This window comes from Oryzias latipes, chromosome 21 (assembly GCF_002234675.1).
Source record: "Oryzias latipes chromosome 21, ASM223467v1".
In the NCBI taxonomy this organism is placed as follows: Eukaryota; Metazoa; Chordata; class Actinopteri; order Beloniformes; family Adrianichthyidae; genus Oryzias; species Oryzias latipes.
In genome coordinates, this window is record NC_019879.2 from 25,856,354 (window position 1) to 25,872,144 (window position 15,791).

The window sequence follows — 15,791 nt, forward strand, 5'->3', positions numbered from 1 at the left end:
AAAGGAAGTTCAAGAACTCCTACAAATGCTTGAAAACCTTTTGGGAAATCTTTTAATGCTGTTTGTATTTGTTACAGACCAGTGAGATAAAACCTAAAGGGAAAGAAAAAGATCCTTTATTGCACACTGCTTCTAAATTATTGTTTCTTTGTTCACCTTTCGGCTTATCCCATTAGGGGTCAGCCTCAGCTTTCACTGATCCACACAGGCAGTTTGGCAGAGGGTTTTTACGCTAGATGCCCTTCTTAACACCCCCGACCCCCATACATTCAAGACACAGATAGGCAACAGATTTTTTTGCTCATTGCACACCCTGGGGATGGAACCCAGGATTCCTGCGTGGCAGTCCTACACTGAGCTACGCTTCCAAAATATTATGTAATATTTGGCAAATAAAAAATAGTATTAAATTACTTTTTAATGCGATTCACTCTTTATTCCACAGCATTTAATTTGACTGAATAGTTTCTATAATAGGATGATAAAAATGTGGATTTGTTTGTCATAGCAGGGAAGTAAAGATGCCTGCCAATCATTTCACAACAATTCCATAGTAGTCATCATTTTCTGATTCCTGTCCTCTATATCGTGCACTTACGGGTTCTCCCTTGAGGCCGGGCTGACCTGGAAGGCCGTCTCTGCCTGGCAGTCCATCCAGGCCAGGCTGACCCTGCAGACCAGGACGACCAGGAAAGCCTTTCTCCCCCTTAAGACCAGGAGCAATGACAACATCTCCTGGTGCACCCACAGCACCCGGGGCTCCCATTAATCCAGGATTTCCTTGAGAACCCTGCAGAGATTTAAATGTATCACTCATTATAAAACATCTAATTTTACTCAAAGAAATAAAAAAATAATACAATCCTGTGAATGAAGAGTTTTTACTTACAGGTCTTCCATTTTCTCCAGGAGGTCCGGTTTGACCTTTGTCTCCTTTGCTGCCAACTGGACCAGGAGGTCCTGCCAAACAAGATGGGATAAAGTTAACGTGCACAGAACTGAGTTAGTTCGCTTTGGGAAAGAACAGATTTAAAATGGTATAAAAGTAGATTTTGTTCCTTGACTTGGGTTTGTTTTACCTGTTATTCAAAGTTTACACAGATGTAAACACAGTGCATAGTTTTTTTCATAACTTTGTAGAAGTTTTTACAGTTTCTGAAGTGTTAAAAACCCACTCTGATCATCTTTTGATCTATTTTCAACCGTTCAAAGTGGCCATTTTTAGCCAAAATTTAAATAAAAAAAACTGTCATTTTCTAGAACATAGTTTCTGCAGAGTGGCAGAAGTTAATTTGAAATTGATTTTTGAGTTGTGTACGGGACCGCTGGCAGAGTGGAGCCACAAGATATGGCCCACCCGGCATTGTTTCTATGTCACAAACAAGCTTCTTTTCAAGCAGCATTTTTTTATCTGCTCCTGATTCACAACAATTTGGATAAGGAATTTATCCAAATTTTCTTAATATATATCCTCTATCATCAGAAAAATCCCACAAGTACGTGTTAAAAAACACCAAAAAACACTATTTTCTCTGAAGTGGATCTTTTTTTTTTTTTTTTAAGTGGATCTTTCATAAGCATGGTATATGTACTATTGTTTCCAAAACTTTTTTAATTTGTAAAAAGTCTCACAGCGGAACTGATTTGGTAATGGGTTAGCAGTACTTTTCTTTTGCATGTGATAGACACTCACCTTGATCTCCTTTAGGGCCTTGGGGTCCAGGTTCTCCAATTATACCACTGGTCTCACAGTGAACACACGTGTCTCCTTTATCACCTGAAATCCAAAAAAGAATTATTGTTAAAGCATTATTGCACAAATGTAGTCCAGCAAATACTTTTTTAAAAACAATTCTCACCTTTTTGTCCTTCTTCCCCTTGTAAACCAGGAAGTCCAGGTGGACCAGAGTTTCCCTTCGCAAGGATACATGCCAGTGGATCAACTAAATAGATCACAAACAAAAAAATGTAATTATTAAAAGTTTTGGACACATAATACAGCTGAAACCAGAAATTTACATACACCACATAAAACCACACATGCTTTTTTTCTCATCGTCCGACATGAAATAAAAGTAAACTTTTCCTGTATTAGGTCAATTACAGTTGTCTTTCTTTCTTTTTTCTTTTGTTTGTTCCCTTCGGGGTCATGGGGCTGCTGGTCCCGTGCCTTCACCTATTGCAGTCGGTCTATCGCAGGGTCACAATCACACATACATTCACACTCACATTCACACCTATGGACAATTTAGAGTTGCCAACTAACCTATGAAGCTCGTTTTTGGACAGTGGGAGGAAACCGGAGACATAGGTTATAAGGTTATATTACTTTAATCAAAGTCAAAGGTTTACATATGCTAAGATCACTATGCCTTTAAACAACCCTAGATGATGATGTCATCTCTTTGGACGCTTCTGATACGCTTATTGACAGCATTTGAGTTCATTAGAAACACATATGTGGATCTATATTAGGGCACATTTAAAGCCCACTAGTGTGTTTGTAAAACATCATGGGACAGTCGACAGTCTTATCGCTCAGGAAGGACACGGGTTCTGTGTCCCAGAGATGAAACTACTTTGGCCCAATATGTCCAGAACATCCCAAGGATGAAGGCAAAAGATGTTGTAAAGATGCTGGCTGAAGATGGTAAGAATGAGTTATAATCAACAGTGAGACCAGTACTGCACAGACATGGGCTGAAAGGCTGCTTTGTCAGGAAGAAGCCATTCAAGTTTGCTAATGCACACAAGGATAAAGGCTTTCATTTTTGGAGACATGTCCTGTGGTCTGATGGAACTAAAATGGAACTGTTTGGCCACAATGACCATCGTTTTTTTTGGAGGAAAAAGGGGGGAAGCCTGCAGGCCTCAAAACACCATCCCAACTGTAAAACATGGGGGTGGTAGCATCATGTTGTGGGGGTGTTTGGCTGCTGGAGGGACTGGTTCACTTCAGAAAATAGATGGCATCATGATGAAAGAACAGTATGTGCAAATATTGAAGCAACATCTGAAAAAATCAGCCAGAAAGTTGAAGTTTAGGCGCAAATGGATGAACAATGACCCGCAGCAAAAAGTACAAACTATGTACAAAAGTGGCTTAAGGAGAAATAAGTCAATAATTTGGACTGGCCATCACAGATCCCGGATCTAAATTCTATTAAACATTTGTGGTCAGAACTGAAAAGGCTTTTACGTGCAAGGCAACCTACAAACTTGGCTCAGTTACACCAGTTCTGTCTGGATGAATGGGCCAAAATATCTACCAAACCTTGTGAGAAGCTTGTGGAAGGATATCCAAGACGTTTGACCTAAGTACTGCGGTTTAAAGGCAATAGTACCAAACACTAATAAAATGAATGTCAACTTTTGACTTTGATAAAAGTAATAAAAAATGTTCTAAAGAAAACCCTAGTCTCATTAATCTGACATGTAGCAAATAGAAACAATTTTGTTAATTGTAATTGACATATACAGGACAGAAGACAGGAAAAGTATACTTTAATTTCATGTCTGACGGTGAAAAAGAAAAGCATATGTGTTTTTTTATGTGTCGTATGTAAACTTCTGGTTTCAACTGAACACGATAGAGTCCAGACTAGGTGATGCCTTACCAGGTTGGCCAGGCGGTCCAGGTTCTCCTTTTTTCCCTGGTTGTCCCGGTGGTCCAGGAAGAGACTCTCCTAATACCCCTCTGTCACCCTTTTGCCCAACATCGCCTTTTTGGCCCGGTTCTCCTCGAGGTCCTTCAATGTGACGACCTAGAGCAGAAAAGAAATCACAAAGGTGGCTTTTCTAGAGCCCAGAAAACTTTTTTTTTTTTTTATCAAATTAATATACTAACAATTTTGGCAAAAACAAAGATGACCATTGAACCAGTAAGTCAGACGTTTAAAATACAGTAATAATATATTTTTGTTCATGAATTATAGAATTTTGTATTTCTGAAAAAAAAGACATCCTGCTAAAAACAAAATTTTTGCTAATCCCACACAAATCTTAAGTTTGAAAACAAAGAAGCACAAATGTTGCAGTTCCTCAAATGACCAGGGGAGGGGCAGTTTTGGCCAGAAGCCATTTCCCACTGATAAATGTTAAAAAGTCCAATTTAGCAGAAAAAAGTAATTTCTGAAAAGGCAAGAGTTAAAGCCCTTTCAGATTTTTATTTTTTTTAGCTTTCTGCTTATAAAACTGTAAAAAGGTGGTTATTTTTTACTGTTTTGATTTTATTGGAGTCTAAATGTGTGTATTATTGGAGAGGGGGCTTGTGTTGTTGTTGTTGTTTTCGACTGGCCACTCAAACGCATATGGGGATTTCTAAAATTAAAGTTTCCATGAAAACCAACCTAAGGGTATTTCAGTAAGTAATTATTATGTGGCGTTTTACAACCACATCAGCATTAAAAGACACCGAACTTTAAAACAAAAATAAATACATCTCAAGTTTTTTTAAACTTTTTAACAGACATTTGTCTGATTTTGTTTTCATGGCGACCCCACAAAAAGTTTATTTTTTCATTTTCTTGATAATTCAACATACAGAAGTAAAAATGATGCTTTTAATGGTTAACTCACTGTTACATATTCAGCTCTACACTTTTGTATTCCAACAACTGTCAGGCTTGTTAAACCTTGTGACTGAAGTTAGGAAAATGTGTGTTTACTGAATTCCTGCTAAAGAGAAGAAGAAGAAGATTGCAGGTTCGATTCCCGCCTTGCACGCCCATGAGTCGAAGTGTCCTTGGGCAAGACACTGAACCCCACCTTGCCTCTGGTGGTGGGCGGGCGCCTGTGTTTGGCAGCGGAGCGGCCACCAGAGTGTGAATGTGTGAGTGAATGTGTGTGTGACTGGGTGAATGGGTCTGTGACTGTAAAGCGCTTTGTCCTTGCAGGAAGAAAAGCGCTATATAAGTATACGCCATTTACCATTTAACTCCATGTCACAAAATAGCTGCTGAACTAAAGCCCTAATGTACAATTTTAGAAAAATATGAAACAGAATAATGTAAACAAAATTAACAAAAACATCTTTTTAAACCTTAAAGTTCTGTTATTTTGAACGCCATCGACTCCCTTTGTTTTGTTTTGGAAATAAACCTGTCTAACAGACATTTGCACAGTGAAGAACGGCTGTAGTTTACCTGCTGGACCCGGTTCTCCTTGTGGACCAGGAAAACCTGTAGGGGAGAAGAAAATACATGAAACTCCCAGAGATTACTAAAAATAGGTTCAATGTATAAGGGACTGTTATTTCTGATGATGCAGGCAAACACCTGATGGTCTTTATTAACATCAGTTTACCTTTTTCGCCTGGAAATCCTGGCAGACCAGGTGGGCCAGGTGGACCAGGTGCACCTTCGCCCTAAAAACAGGTTTTTGGGTTTTGCATTACACTGGTATGTACCCAAAAGCCATTCTGAAAATGATTTTTAGTGATAAATACCACACTCTTTAGACAGAAATAAATTAAGAAATTATCGTCATAGCTAAAAATCTACTCAATATTGCCACATCAATACTGTTACTTACAAATCCTGGTGGTCCTTGATCCCCCTTTTGCCCCTACATTAAAAGACAGATTTTACTAATGGAATCATGACCCTTTTTTTGAGCTGCACACATTTTCTTATTAAAGGCTTAAAGATGAGCCTCTATTGAGTTTTGAATTACTTACTGGGGTTCCAGGGAATCCTGGAGGCCCAGGATAGCCCGTCTCCCCCTGCACAATATGTTCCAGGTAAATAATTCATTTTTTGAAATAAAAAAGTTAAAACCAGTTTGGTAAATTTAGTTAATGCGTGTTACCCTTTGACCGTCCTCGCCATCTTTTCCAGGTTTACCCTGAATTTGAAAAAATATTGAGTTTTGTTAGGGAACTTCCTTATTTTCTATTGTTATTAAACAGACAAATCTTGTAAAATTGACATCTGAGATACTGCTGCTTACTCTTGGTCCAGGTTGGCCTGGTTCACCTTTAATCCCATGCTGATAAGGGAGGCAAAAGCCCTGCAAACAAACAAACAAATAAATACCCCAGTAAACAATAACAAAAGGCAAAACACTTGAAAGCAGGACACTAACTTTTTCTCCTCTGTCACCGGGATCTCCAGGTGGACCCTACGGAAAAATAAAAGCATGAAGCAAAATGGCCTGACATTTGTGTGACCAGAGATGCTGGATTAATATATTTATGAACAATTTTTTTTTCATTTTTTAATGAATAAATATGTACCGGCTGTCCTTTTATAATGATTGTAGATGTTCCTTCTGCTTCCTGATAAGGGCCGGGGGGACCGGGTGGGCCCTGGAGTCCCGGTTCACCCTACAAACATCGAAATAAAAACACACACACAGACACACAAAAAGGCAAACGTCAACCTCTGTATTTGGCAAAATGTCAGCAACAAAGACAAATATGCTTCTTAAACAGAAACGTCAGCAAAGGCAGATAAGATAAGTTAAGAAAGATAACATTTGTGAACATTTATTTTATGCCTTTATTTTGAAATTGTCTGGAAGCTTATTTTGGAAACAATCATCTGATGTGAACAGTTTTATAATGGAATTATATTTGTTATCATTTAACATAATAACCACATCTGTAACTTGGTTCAACTGTGACAAGAACACTGACTTTGACCTAAATCAATAAATAAATAAAGATTAATGCAACTAATTATAATTATTAAGCACTCCAGTTTGTTACAAGCCCACCATCCTGATACTGAAACTGTAATAAGTAAAAATTGTTTCTGCAAAATTTTAATAGTCTTCTATGACGACAACTGTTTTTGAAACAGTATTTCTTTACTCAAATTGTGAAGAATCAGGAGCAGATAAAAAAACAGCGATTTGAAAAAGATCTTAGTTGTGACCAGACAGTGAAAAAACACTGTAGGGTTTTTTTAATCGCTGTTTACACTTACAACTCCTTTTGGTTCATTAAACACAAATGGGATTTTCAATGAAGGGACGTAAAAGGTGGAAAAGAAAGATGGTAGGGGCTGCAGAGAAATGGGTTTTATTCTTTTACTTTTTAATATTTTTTTATATCTACATCTTATATAAAGGGATTAATGGATGTATAGAGGGGATTTCTTTTGCATAAAATTGCCAATTTCCTTCATTTTTTTAGTACTATGTCTAATTTTATTAATCTGTAAAACATTTTAAAAGTATTTATTTAAAGGGATTATTAGTTTGTAAATCCTTGCATATATAAACTATTTACATAAATTTCAATCTGTCGCATGTCAGGGAGTCTGCGCCTTCACCAGGGAAGTCTCACATGTCCCAGGAATGGGTGGACCAAAGACCAAGTTTCTAGTAACATTTTATTATTTTTGGGGAATTTTCTGTTCTCAAATTCTGAATTTTTCAGTAATTTTTGAGCTTTTTTTTAGGAACTTCCCATGTTTTTCTTTTTCATTTTAAACACATGCTACAGTTGAAAATAAAAGAAAACCACTCTAATTTATCATGTGTTGTCATGATTTATCTATTTTTTATTTAAGTGCTTTTTGTTGGGTATATTATATCGGGTAGAAATTATCCAGCAAAAGTGATGGTGTAACATTTTATAGCCAAAGTGTTCTAGGGTTAAATAAACAAATAAGAATAAATACAAACCGGAACATGAAAGAAAATGAAAAAAAAAGGTGAAAATGGTAAATAAAGAATTTTAGGGGTAGGATACGTTTTCTTCCTCCAACTACTTTTCAAGCAATTTCCTAAACTGTTTTGACAAACTTCACATTTAATGGATCCAACGTGTCTTGTTTTGTATGTAGAAGCACTAATGTGTCTATTTCTGATTAGGAGTATTTATAATGGATTCATTTACGTCTGTGTGTATGTGGATTTTATTTTATTTTCAAACAAATCATCTTAAGTTTTATGCAGCTATAGATTCATATCTCTTTTGCTTTTCTTCTTTTTTTGTTTTTTTTTTTTGTTTTGACTTCTTGAGATAAATCAATTCCAATCTAATAGTTGCCATATTTCCAATCAATTGATGAGGATTATTTTTATTTGAGTGTTGTGTTCATTTCTTTTCTCTGTAAAATGAAAAGCAAAAAGAGAATAAAATAGTTTGTGTATAAAAGATGCAGCAAGATTAAATAGACGACCTTTTACTTTTAATTATTTTTTTCAGATCCCTTAGTAAATAGTGGGATGATTCATGTCTAGTATGACTTAAGGAAGAAAAACAGATTAAACCACATCCTGACCCATCTTTGTTTAGTTTTGGTTATTTTTTTAACTGACAGACGTCAAAATGTTTGAGGAGAATCTTTAGTTCAGAAAAAAATAACTTAGTAATAAACCTGTACAAAAACAGAATAAAAGACTTTTTCCATCAAATTTTTTAATCAACTGTTTTAATTTATATGTATTTAACAAACAAACTCACCTTATCTCCTTTTGCGCTCACAAAAGCCAATCTGTCACCCTGCAGAAAAAGTTAGAGTTCCTGTCACATCTCCGCCAAAAAAAGACATATTAATAAAGAAACAATAATAAATGATTGCATTAATAAGTGTTCTTACTTTTTCTCCAGGAGGACCAGGCGGGCCAGCATCTCCCTGCCAATCGTATATAAGTATTTGATCAAAGATAATGGAAATGGAATTATGTGTTTGTTTGTTTTCTTAGTTGCTGGTTTTTACCTGAAGTCGGTACTTTAGAAATTTTAGATTTAAACCATGTGCCTTTTAGGATAGACTCACTTTTAACCCTGGATATCCTCGGGGCCCTGGAGGTCCGACAGGTCCTGGAAAACCGATTGCTCCCTGCAATTAAAACACAAAATAAAATGAAATTAAACACAAAATAAAAACTAGATTGAACATGATGCTTTAAATTGTGACTCCTTTTGTTTTAAAAACACAGAACCACATGTGCAGAAACATATAAATGACACGTACTGGTTGTCCAGGTGAGCCAGGATACCCCTTCTCTCCTTTCGTGGGAACAAACCCAATCACACCACCGGGGTCTCCCTGTGGGAGACAAATCTCTCGTTATACTGAATAACTGGAAAAACAGCCAAATAAATGTTTAAAATGGGAATTTAAGAATACCTTCATTCCAGGAAATCCTGGGATTCCCTGAGAGAAGTGTCAAAAAGATATATTTAGAAGTTGTGAGCAGGAATCCACTTTGGGCCACATGATTCTTGATTGTTTATTGGTGTTTGTACGGGTCATTGATGTTTATCCCACAGGTAAAGTTTACTTACAGGAGGTCCTTGAGGGCCAGGAAAACCAGAAAATCCATCTGTTCCTCTATCCCCCTGAAACATAAAAACCATGACCATCAATGAACACAAAAATTAAACAAATATTTTTTTTGAAGAATAAAATGAGACTGTAGTTACCTTAGTTCCGTTACATCCTGGGATACCGGGTGGACCTGGAGGACCATCGTGCCCATTGATGCCCTAAGACAACAGAAAAAAATTCACATCAATGTTTTTTTTCGGAGAACATTTCTGATACCCCTCTCATTGGGGTGTAAGGGTTTTCACCATTAAGTCATGCTGTATAGCCCTTGGATGCCCTCTAGTGGTGGAATACTGAACAGCATGGAGATTAATGTGTCAAAAAATGTATTTAGGGTGTTAGACTAAAGCCCTCATATGAAACTCCTAAAGGGAATTATAAGTTGAGAAGAAAGTAGTGCGCACCAGAAACCAGTATTCATTTTTTTAACTTATTTTCACTTCTCCATATCCATGAAACTTTTTATTTTATTTTATTTTAATTTAATTTGATTTTTTTCTTTATTTTTTGTGTAAGATTTGAGATTGTTGATTGGGTTTGTATATACCTCTGTAGTTGTTTCAACATTGCATGATAATAATGTTGAAGATGGATAAGCTTTGATTGTTTTTTAAAATATCCTCATGTGATTCAATTAAAAAAAAAAGAACATCTAATGTTGGGTTTGATGCTGCTCTCTGTTGTTTAGTGCACCCTCGCCCTCAGAGGACGGGTCGAGTTTAAGCCCATTAGATGTTTGACACATGGAAATACTGTCAGAGCCATGAATCTTAGAGTGTTTCATGGGGGAACTTCATCATTACCAGAATCTTAAGGTTCTTCTCTGGGAAAACCCAGAATCCCCAGTAAGGTCAAAGAATGTTCCTCTGCAAAAAGAGAACTCTCAGGCAGAAGGTTCATTCGAATTACAATTCTTTAATGGCAGATTTTAATTTTGTGCCAGTGTTTGACTCTTAAACATTTAAAATCGACTTCAAAGTCACATAAAAAAGTTTTACTTTGAATGTTTGATGTTTTGAAAAATCCAAATTAACCACAAAAAACAGAATATTGCACAAATGTATCTAGTTTTAACTGATATTTCACTAAAGAAAAAAAAAGTCTTTAAAAATATTTGTTTAACATTTAACCACATAAAGGAAGCATATTAAAACTACAAAAGAGCAATGGAGAGCAAGATGGATTTTTCCTGTTTTTTTTCCATAATGAGCAACATTTGCTTCAAAAAATGTTAGGCAAAATAAGGACATGTCCTAGAGGTCTGAATAAAATGTTTATAAAAACACTGTTTAAATCACAAATAAAAGTGTTACACAATCAAAAAAAAATCCAAGGTTTCATCAGTGATACTTACTGGTTGCCCTGGGTGACCTGGGAAACCAGGCAGACCAGGAGGACCCTGCAATATCACAATAATACATATTACAGCAATAACATTGATGAAATCACTGAAAGTCTTAGTTTCAGCACAGCTTTTTAGCAGGAATCATGACCTACCCGCACTCCTTTGAGTCCAGGAGCTCCAGGCTCACCGAGATCCCCCTATCAGGCAAATTACATCATGATTAGCTCTTACCAAGAAACAGATTAAAAAGCTAAAATACCTTTTTATAAATGAAAAACTATACCTTAACAGAACAAATATGTTGTGACATTGGACCTTTTAGGGGTTACTTAAAACCTTAAATTTGTGGCACAACTCAAAAGTAAAAGGATTCAGATTGACAAAGAGCTGCACGTATTGCAAGGTAAATAAAATGTAGTAAACAGATCCAACAGATTTTGGGTCTGCTGTTGTCTAAATGCCAGGAAGCATTTATTTCATCAGACTTTGGTAGCATCCATTTGTATTGCTTCTGAAGGCTGCATCACACAGCCACGACGTACATTTTGTGCATATTGTGCGGATGAACATTGGTCATATGTGAATATAGGTTAAATATAAGGGAGAAAAGATGCGATCTGTACGTGAAATTTTCACAGATGTATCATGAGTGAACCACGTTAAAACCATGAAAAGGAAATGTAAAATAACAGAGCGTGAATTGTTGAACTGCTGAACGGAGCCCTGTGGAACTCCTCGTGTATTTCTTTGTCCTAGATTTAAGTATTGCAGAAGCCTGTACAATTGTTTAACATTCAATTATATTCATATAAAATTTTTGCTTTCTGTAATTGTTGACTGCAGCTTTGAAACAGCAAGAAGAAGAGTTGTGTCAAAATTGTGTTCACAGTAAGGAGATTGTTTAAAACTAGCAAAGGACTAGTTTAAGTTTGTTGGTTAAATGTGGAGGCAGCCTGATGAGGGCCAAAAAATGTTCATGATGGCCTTCAAGCTTACAGATGCTCAAAAAGTTCATAATGTCTACAGATCTTTAAAGGCACAAATAAAGGCACACTATAGGAGTATTTTCTTTGTCACTGACTTTTGTCAGGATCTTTGTAAGGTTAGTAAAATCCTTGAGAGCGAAGGTTTAAAAGAAAAAATCAAAATATGTTTCTGTTTTAAATTCATCCGAATAAGAACACATAAATGATAGAGAAAAAAAATGCATCTTAAAACAGAATCTCATAACCTTATGACCTAAATGTTATAATTCATCCCATTCATCCCAAAATCCATTATTTGTTTTTGTAATTTCAAAAGGAAAAATATCTCCTGGTTAGTTTACAACACAAGCTACTCTGTTACCCTAAAATTTATTTTTAAAAATATATAAACCTAACCTCGAAAAATAACACAATAATATGAGTTTTCTGTTTTTTCGGTTCTCCAAAGACGAAGACCTTCTATAGGAGTTTGAATAAATTCAAACTTCCTTCAATTACATTGATAATAATTAAAACCTTTATATATAAAGGTTTGCTTTTGCTCATTCAGGTATAAATCTGTATCTGTAGTTGAAGGTGTGCACATACCTTGGATCCAATTGGTCCCGGAGGCCCCTCTGGTCCCTGCATTCCTGGAAACCCCATGTTGCCCTGAAGACCAGGAAATCCACGTTCCCCCTGTGATGCACAGACAAAAGGAAATGACATCACACACAAGCATCAAATATTAAGGCAGTAACTAATACAATACTCAAAGGTAAAATAATGCTTCTTTAAACATTATGAAAAAGTTTGATTACTTTAAATTAGAATATTTAAGGAAATTATAAATAGTGTGTCCAAAAGGTAGATGATATGACTCTTTACGAATTGGATACATCTTTACATAAGGACCTATGAAGTAAAATTTAAAAAATTTTCTTATAAGTTAATTTCTGTTATCTCTTTCAAAAGTAAACCAAACAAGAACAGCTAGTAAAATGTATTTCTTGAAATAAAATGCAAATTTCACTCAAAGAGATGCCATTTTTATCCAGTAGGTGGCAGCAATGTTCCATCGGGAGAAGTTGGAAAACTGACAAAATACTAAACAAAGTTAGTAGAAAAACTTCCACAAAATAATTATTGTAGGTTTTAACAGTTCCTGGTTCACAGTAGTTTATAAAAATTACCATAATGTTTTCAATAATGCAACAAAAAAAATCTGAATTTACCATCAGTCTTTGCTCAAAACCTTGCATCAGTTTTTCAAGGTTATAATTATTTTAGTGGTCTACTAGACTTCTGTGAACTCAGCCTAAAACTGTGTTTGATGTTGGTTCAAGCTGAATATCTGACAGCCTGATAAGATTCTGAAATAGTCTGAAAAAGAAAACTAAGGCAAGAAAACAAGTAAAGTCTGAGTTCAAGGGAACAAAGGTAACTGGCAGTTAAACAAAAACTGTATTTTTATTCATTGTTTTCAATATTTAAGCAGATCGAGAAGAAATATGTTACATTGTTAAGTAATTATTTAAAAATCTATTAACTGTTTGGAGTCATTAGACCAATTTCTTCAGAAACCAAAGATGCGGGGGAACTAAATTCATTTTTGTGCTGCTGAGATAACGTCAGTGTTCTCTGTTTCTACTCAAAGCCGAATCAAAACAGAACAAAGGCTCAATCAAACTCCGTTTGCAGTCATACGCCAAAAACAGTCAAGTTGGAGACCCGAGAGACACTTTCTAAAGGAATTTGATTGCAGACAGTTTAAACTCAACTGATTGTCTAAACCATCAGTGCTGCCCTGTAGCTTTTCAACACATTAAAAAAAAACGTTCCAAATTAGAAAATATCTGATTGCAATCAGGAACAACAAGCAAGAATCATTAAGTTATTTAAAATAAATGATGTGGGTAAATTACTGATTTGACTGTCAGTCAAGTAACTTTGCATCAAGAACAACATAGGAAAGTTATTTCACTGTAAACATTATTAAATCATTACACGGCAGGTTCCATCAACAATGGTCATTTCAAACCAGTTGTACAAAACTCAATCCTTATTTGGATATTCTGCGGATACAATTTTGACTGCTGGGGCTTCTGGGATGGATTATCTGGAAGTCAATGTGCATCAATGGTTTTCATGACAAAGGAATCTATAAACTTTTGACCAAAGAAGGAAAAAAGTACCTCTCCAACCATCTTTTGATCTATTGTAAAAATCATTCTCAGTGATCTTTTAATCATGATTATGCAGTTTTTAGCCAAAATTAAAAAACCTGTTTTGTTTTCTAGGACATAGTTTCTACAGAGTGGCAGCAGTTCGTTGGAAAGTCGCCCCTGAGTTCTTAGCGGGACAGTTAGCGCAAACTAACCTCCCTTTTCCACTTTCCATTGCTAAGAGCCCTCTTACTACATACCCTCCCGCTAGCTTACAGCCCCTCACACCCCCTGCCTAGCATTACTGGTGCAAAGAAGTACATGGACATGGTCGTCTGCAAGTGGATGCATCAGAATGGAGCAGAGCAGCAACCTTGTGGCCACTGAGCGAATTTTCTACATTACAAATACAAACTTTATGAAACAGTATTTATTTCTTCTGCTCCTGATTCACAACAATAAAGAAATACTCAGAAAGGCAGTTTTGAGTTTAATTTTCTTTAAACATGTCCACAATAACGAGAAAATGCCACATAAAGGTTGAAAACACCAAAGTCCACTTTTCATTGGAGTGGCTCTTTAATTTTTTTAAAATACAGCAATACTGCAGACTTTAAAGCCCTCAATACTACAAACATTACAAACAAAAAAATCCAAAACTTAAGTACATTTCTTCTTCTCACTGTCAGAATGAAAAGAAAAGGAAGGCAGTAGAAAAGCTGGCATGCAAAAGAGAAGGAGGATAGGAATTTTGATCAAATGTATTTGGTGTCTTTTTTACTTTTCTAACAGTGTCCACTTTCTGATTGTGGTCGTACATCTATTACATGCAGCTTTGGTACACATTTGGTCCATAACTTGGTCTGCAGTTGTTTATTTATTTATTTTGCTCTTCAGTCCATCTCAGTTCTGCATGGAATTGCATAAAATCAAATGACAGAAGAAAAAAAAAAATCCCACCTTATCTCCTTTCACTCCGCTGCAGTCACATTTTCCACAGGATGCTCCACAACCCTGAAAATGAAGAATAACAAATTTTTAAGATGGCACTTTGACACCAATAAATAAATACATAAACAAACAAATAAATACATGTATTTGAACCACAAGGGGGCAGTAGAAAACCCCATTTGCAGCAGGAAGTTGTAACTGTAACCCTTGTGCTATCCTAGGCACTTTAACATTGGGAGTGGGGTCATCTAGACCCCACAAGACAGTGTGCTGAACCTTTTTTCTTCAATGATTTGTGATCTTCACTGGTGTCCATGGATTACATGAAATCTTTCCACCTTTATCCACCTTTGTCATGGTAGGGAGAACACGTCAAAGTAAGGGTGGGGTCATAGGATAGCCAAGGGTTAAAAGCATTAGCAATCATTTTGATCAGTGTTTCTGTCCATCTGAGAAGGCAAAACCAGCTCTGAAAGCCCTAAAAACCTGAATAGATGTGTCTTTGAACAAAAGTGAAAGGGTTTAAAAGTATAAAAGCAAACTATTTGGTTTTAGTTTGATATTTTTGGATTTTTAGTTGATTTAAAATTCAAAAAGATGCAGTCATATTTTCCTATGCATCAAAGAAACACCTATTTGTTAAAGTTCTTGCAAGCAGTAGCACATCATTGCAGCTGGTCTGGACCCTCCCACCCATCCACGACCCCCACCCTGCTTCCTCTCTACTGAGGTCTCCAGAGGCCGGAGCCTGGGAACTGGCTCTGCACTGTCTTGGCTCATTCCACTGCTCCTCTTTTCCTCTTCCCTCTCCTTCTCCCAGCTGTTGCTGGACTCACGTGTAAGGCTGCCGGCCAAAATCCTGTCAGATCCGCGGACTTGCCGTGCTGTCTTGGGAAGGGAGCCACGCTAACCCCGAATATTTCAGTCTGCCTCTCGTTCTCACACAAAATCAACAAATAGCTCCATAACTAATTGCAATCACCCTGTCTGACCTTTCAACCTTACATTCAGAACAGGTCATTCCTAATTTACTCCACATTAATCTCGACGCAGCCACTTATTACATTCCGAAATACCT

General features: G+C 36.4%; 1 protein-coding gene across 1 annotated transcript in view; it reads right to left on the minus strand.

The window, feature by feature from the left end:
- The window catches only part of col4a1 (collagen type IV alpha 1 chain), a 53,271-nt gene that overhangs the window by 15,147 nt on the left and 22,333 nt on the right, over positions 1-15,791 (minus strand). The window contains 24 exon segments of the mRNA NM_001177472.1: positions 599-790; positions 890-960; positions 1,694-1,777; positions 1,860-1,943; positions 3,618-3,764; positions 5,145-5,180; positions 5,305-5,365; positions 5,533-5,565; positions 5,678-5,722; positions 5,809-5,844; positions 5,950-6,009; positions 6,085-6,120; positions 6,236-6,325; positions 8,417-8,455; positions 8,553-8,588; positions 8,733-8,795; positions 8,931-9,005; positions 9,087-9,113; positions 9,245-9,298; positions 9,383-9,445; positions 10,642-10,686; positions 10,785-10,829; positions 12,207-12,296; positions 14,723-14,776. Coding sequence (NP_001170943.1) covers positions 599-790; positions 890-960; positions 1,694-1,777; positions 1,860-1,943; positions 3,618-3,764; positions 5,145-5,180; positions 5,305-5,365; positions 5,533-5,565; positions 5,678-5,722; positions 5,809-5,844; positions 5,950-6,009; positions 6,085-6,120; positions 6,236-6,325; positions 8,417-8,455; positions 8,553-8,588; positions 8,733-8,795; positions 8,931-9,005; positions 9,087-9,113; positions 9,245-9,298; positions 9,383-9,445; positions 10,642-10,686; positions 10,785-10,829; positions 12,207-12,296; positions 14,723-14,776 — 1,566 coding nt within the window.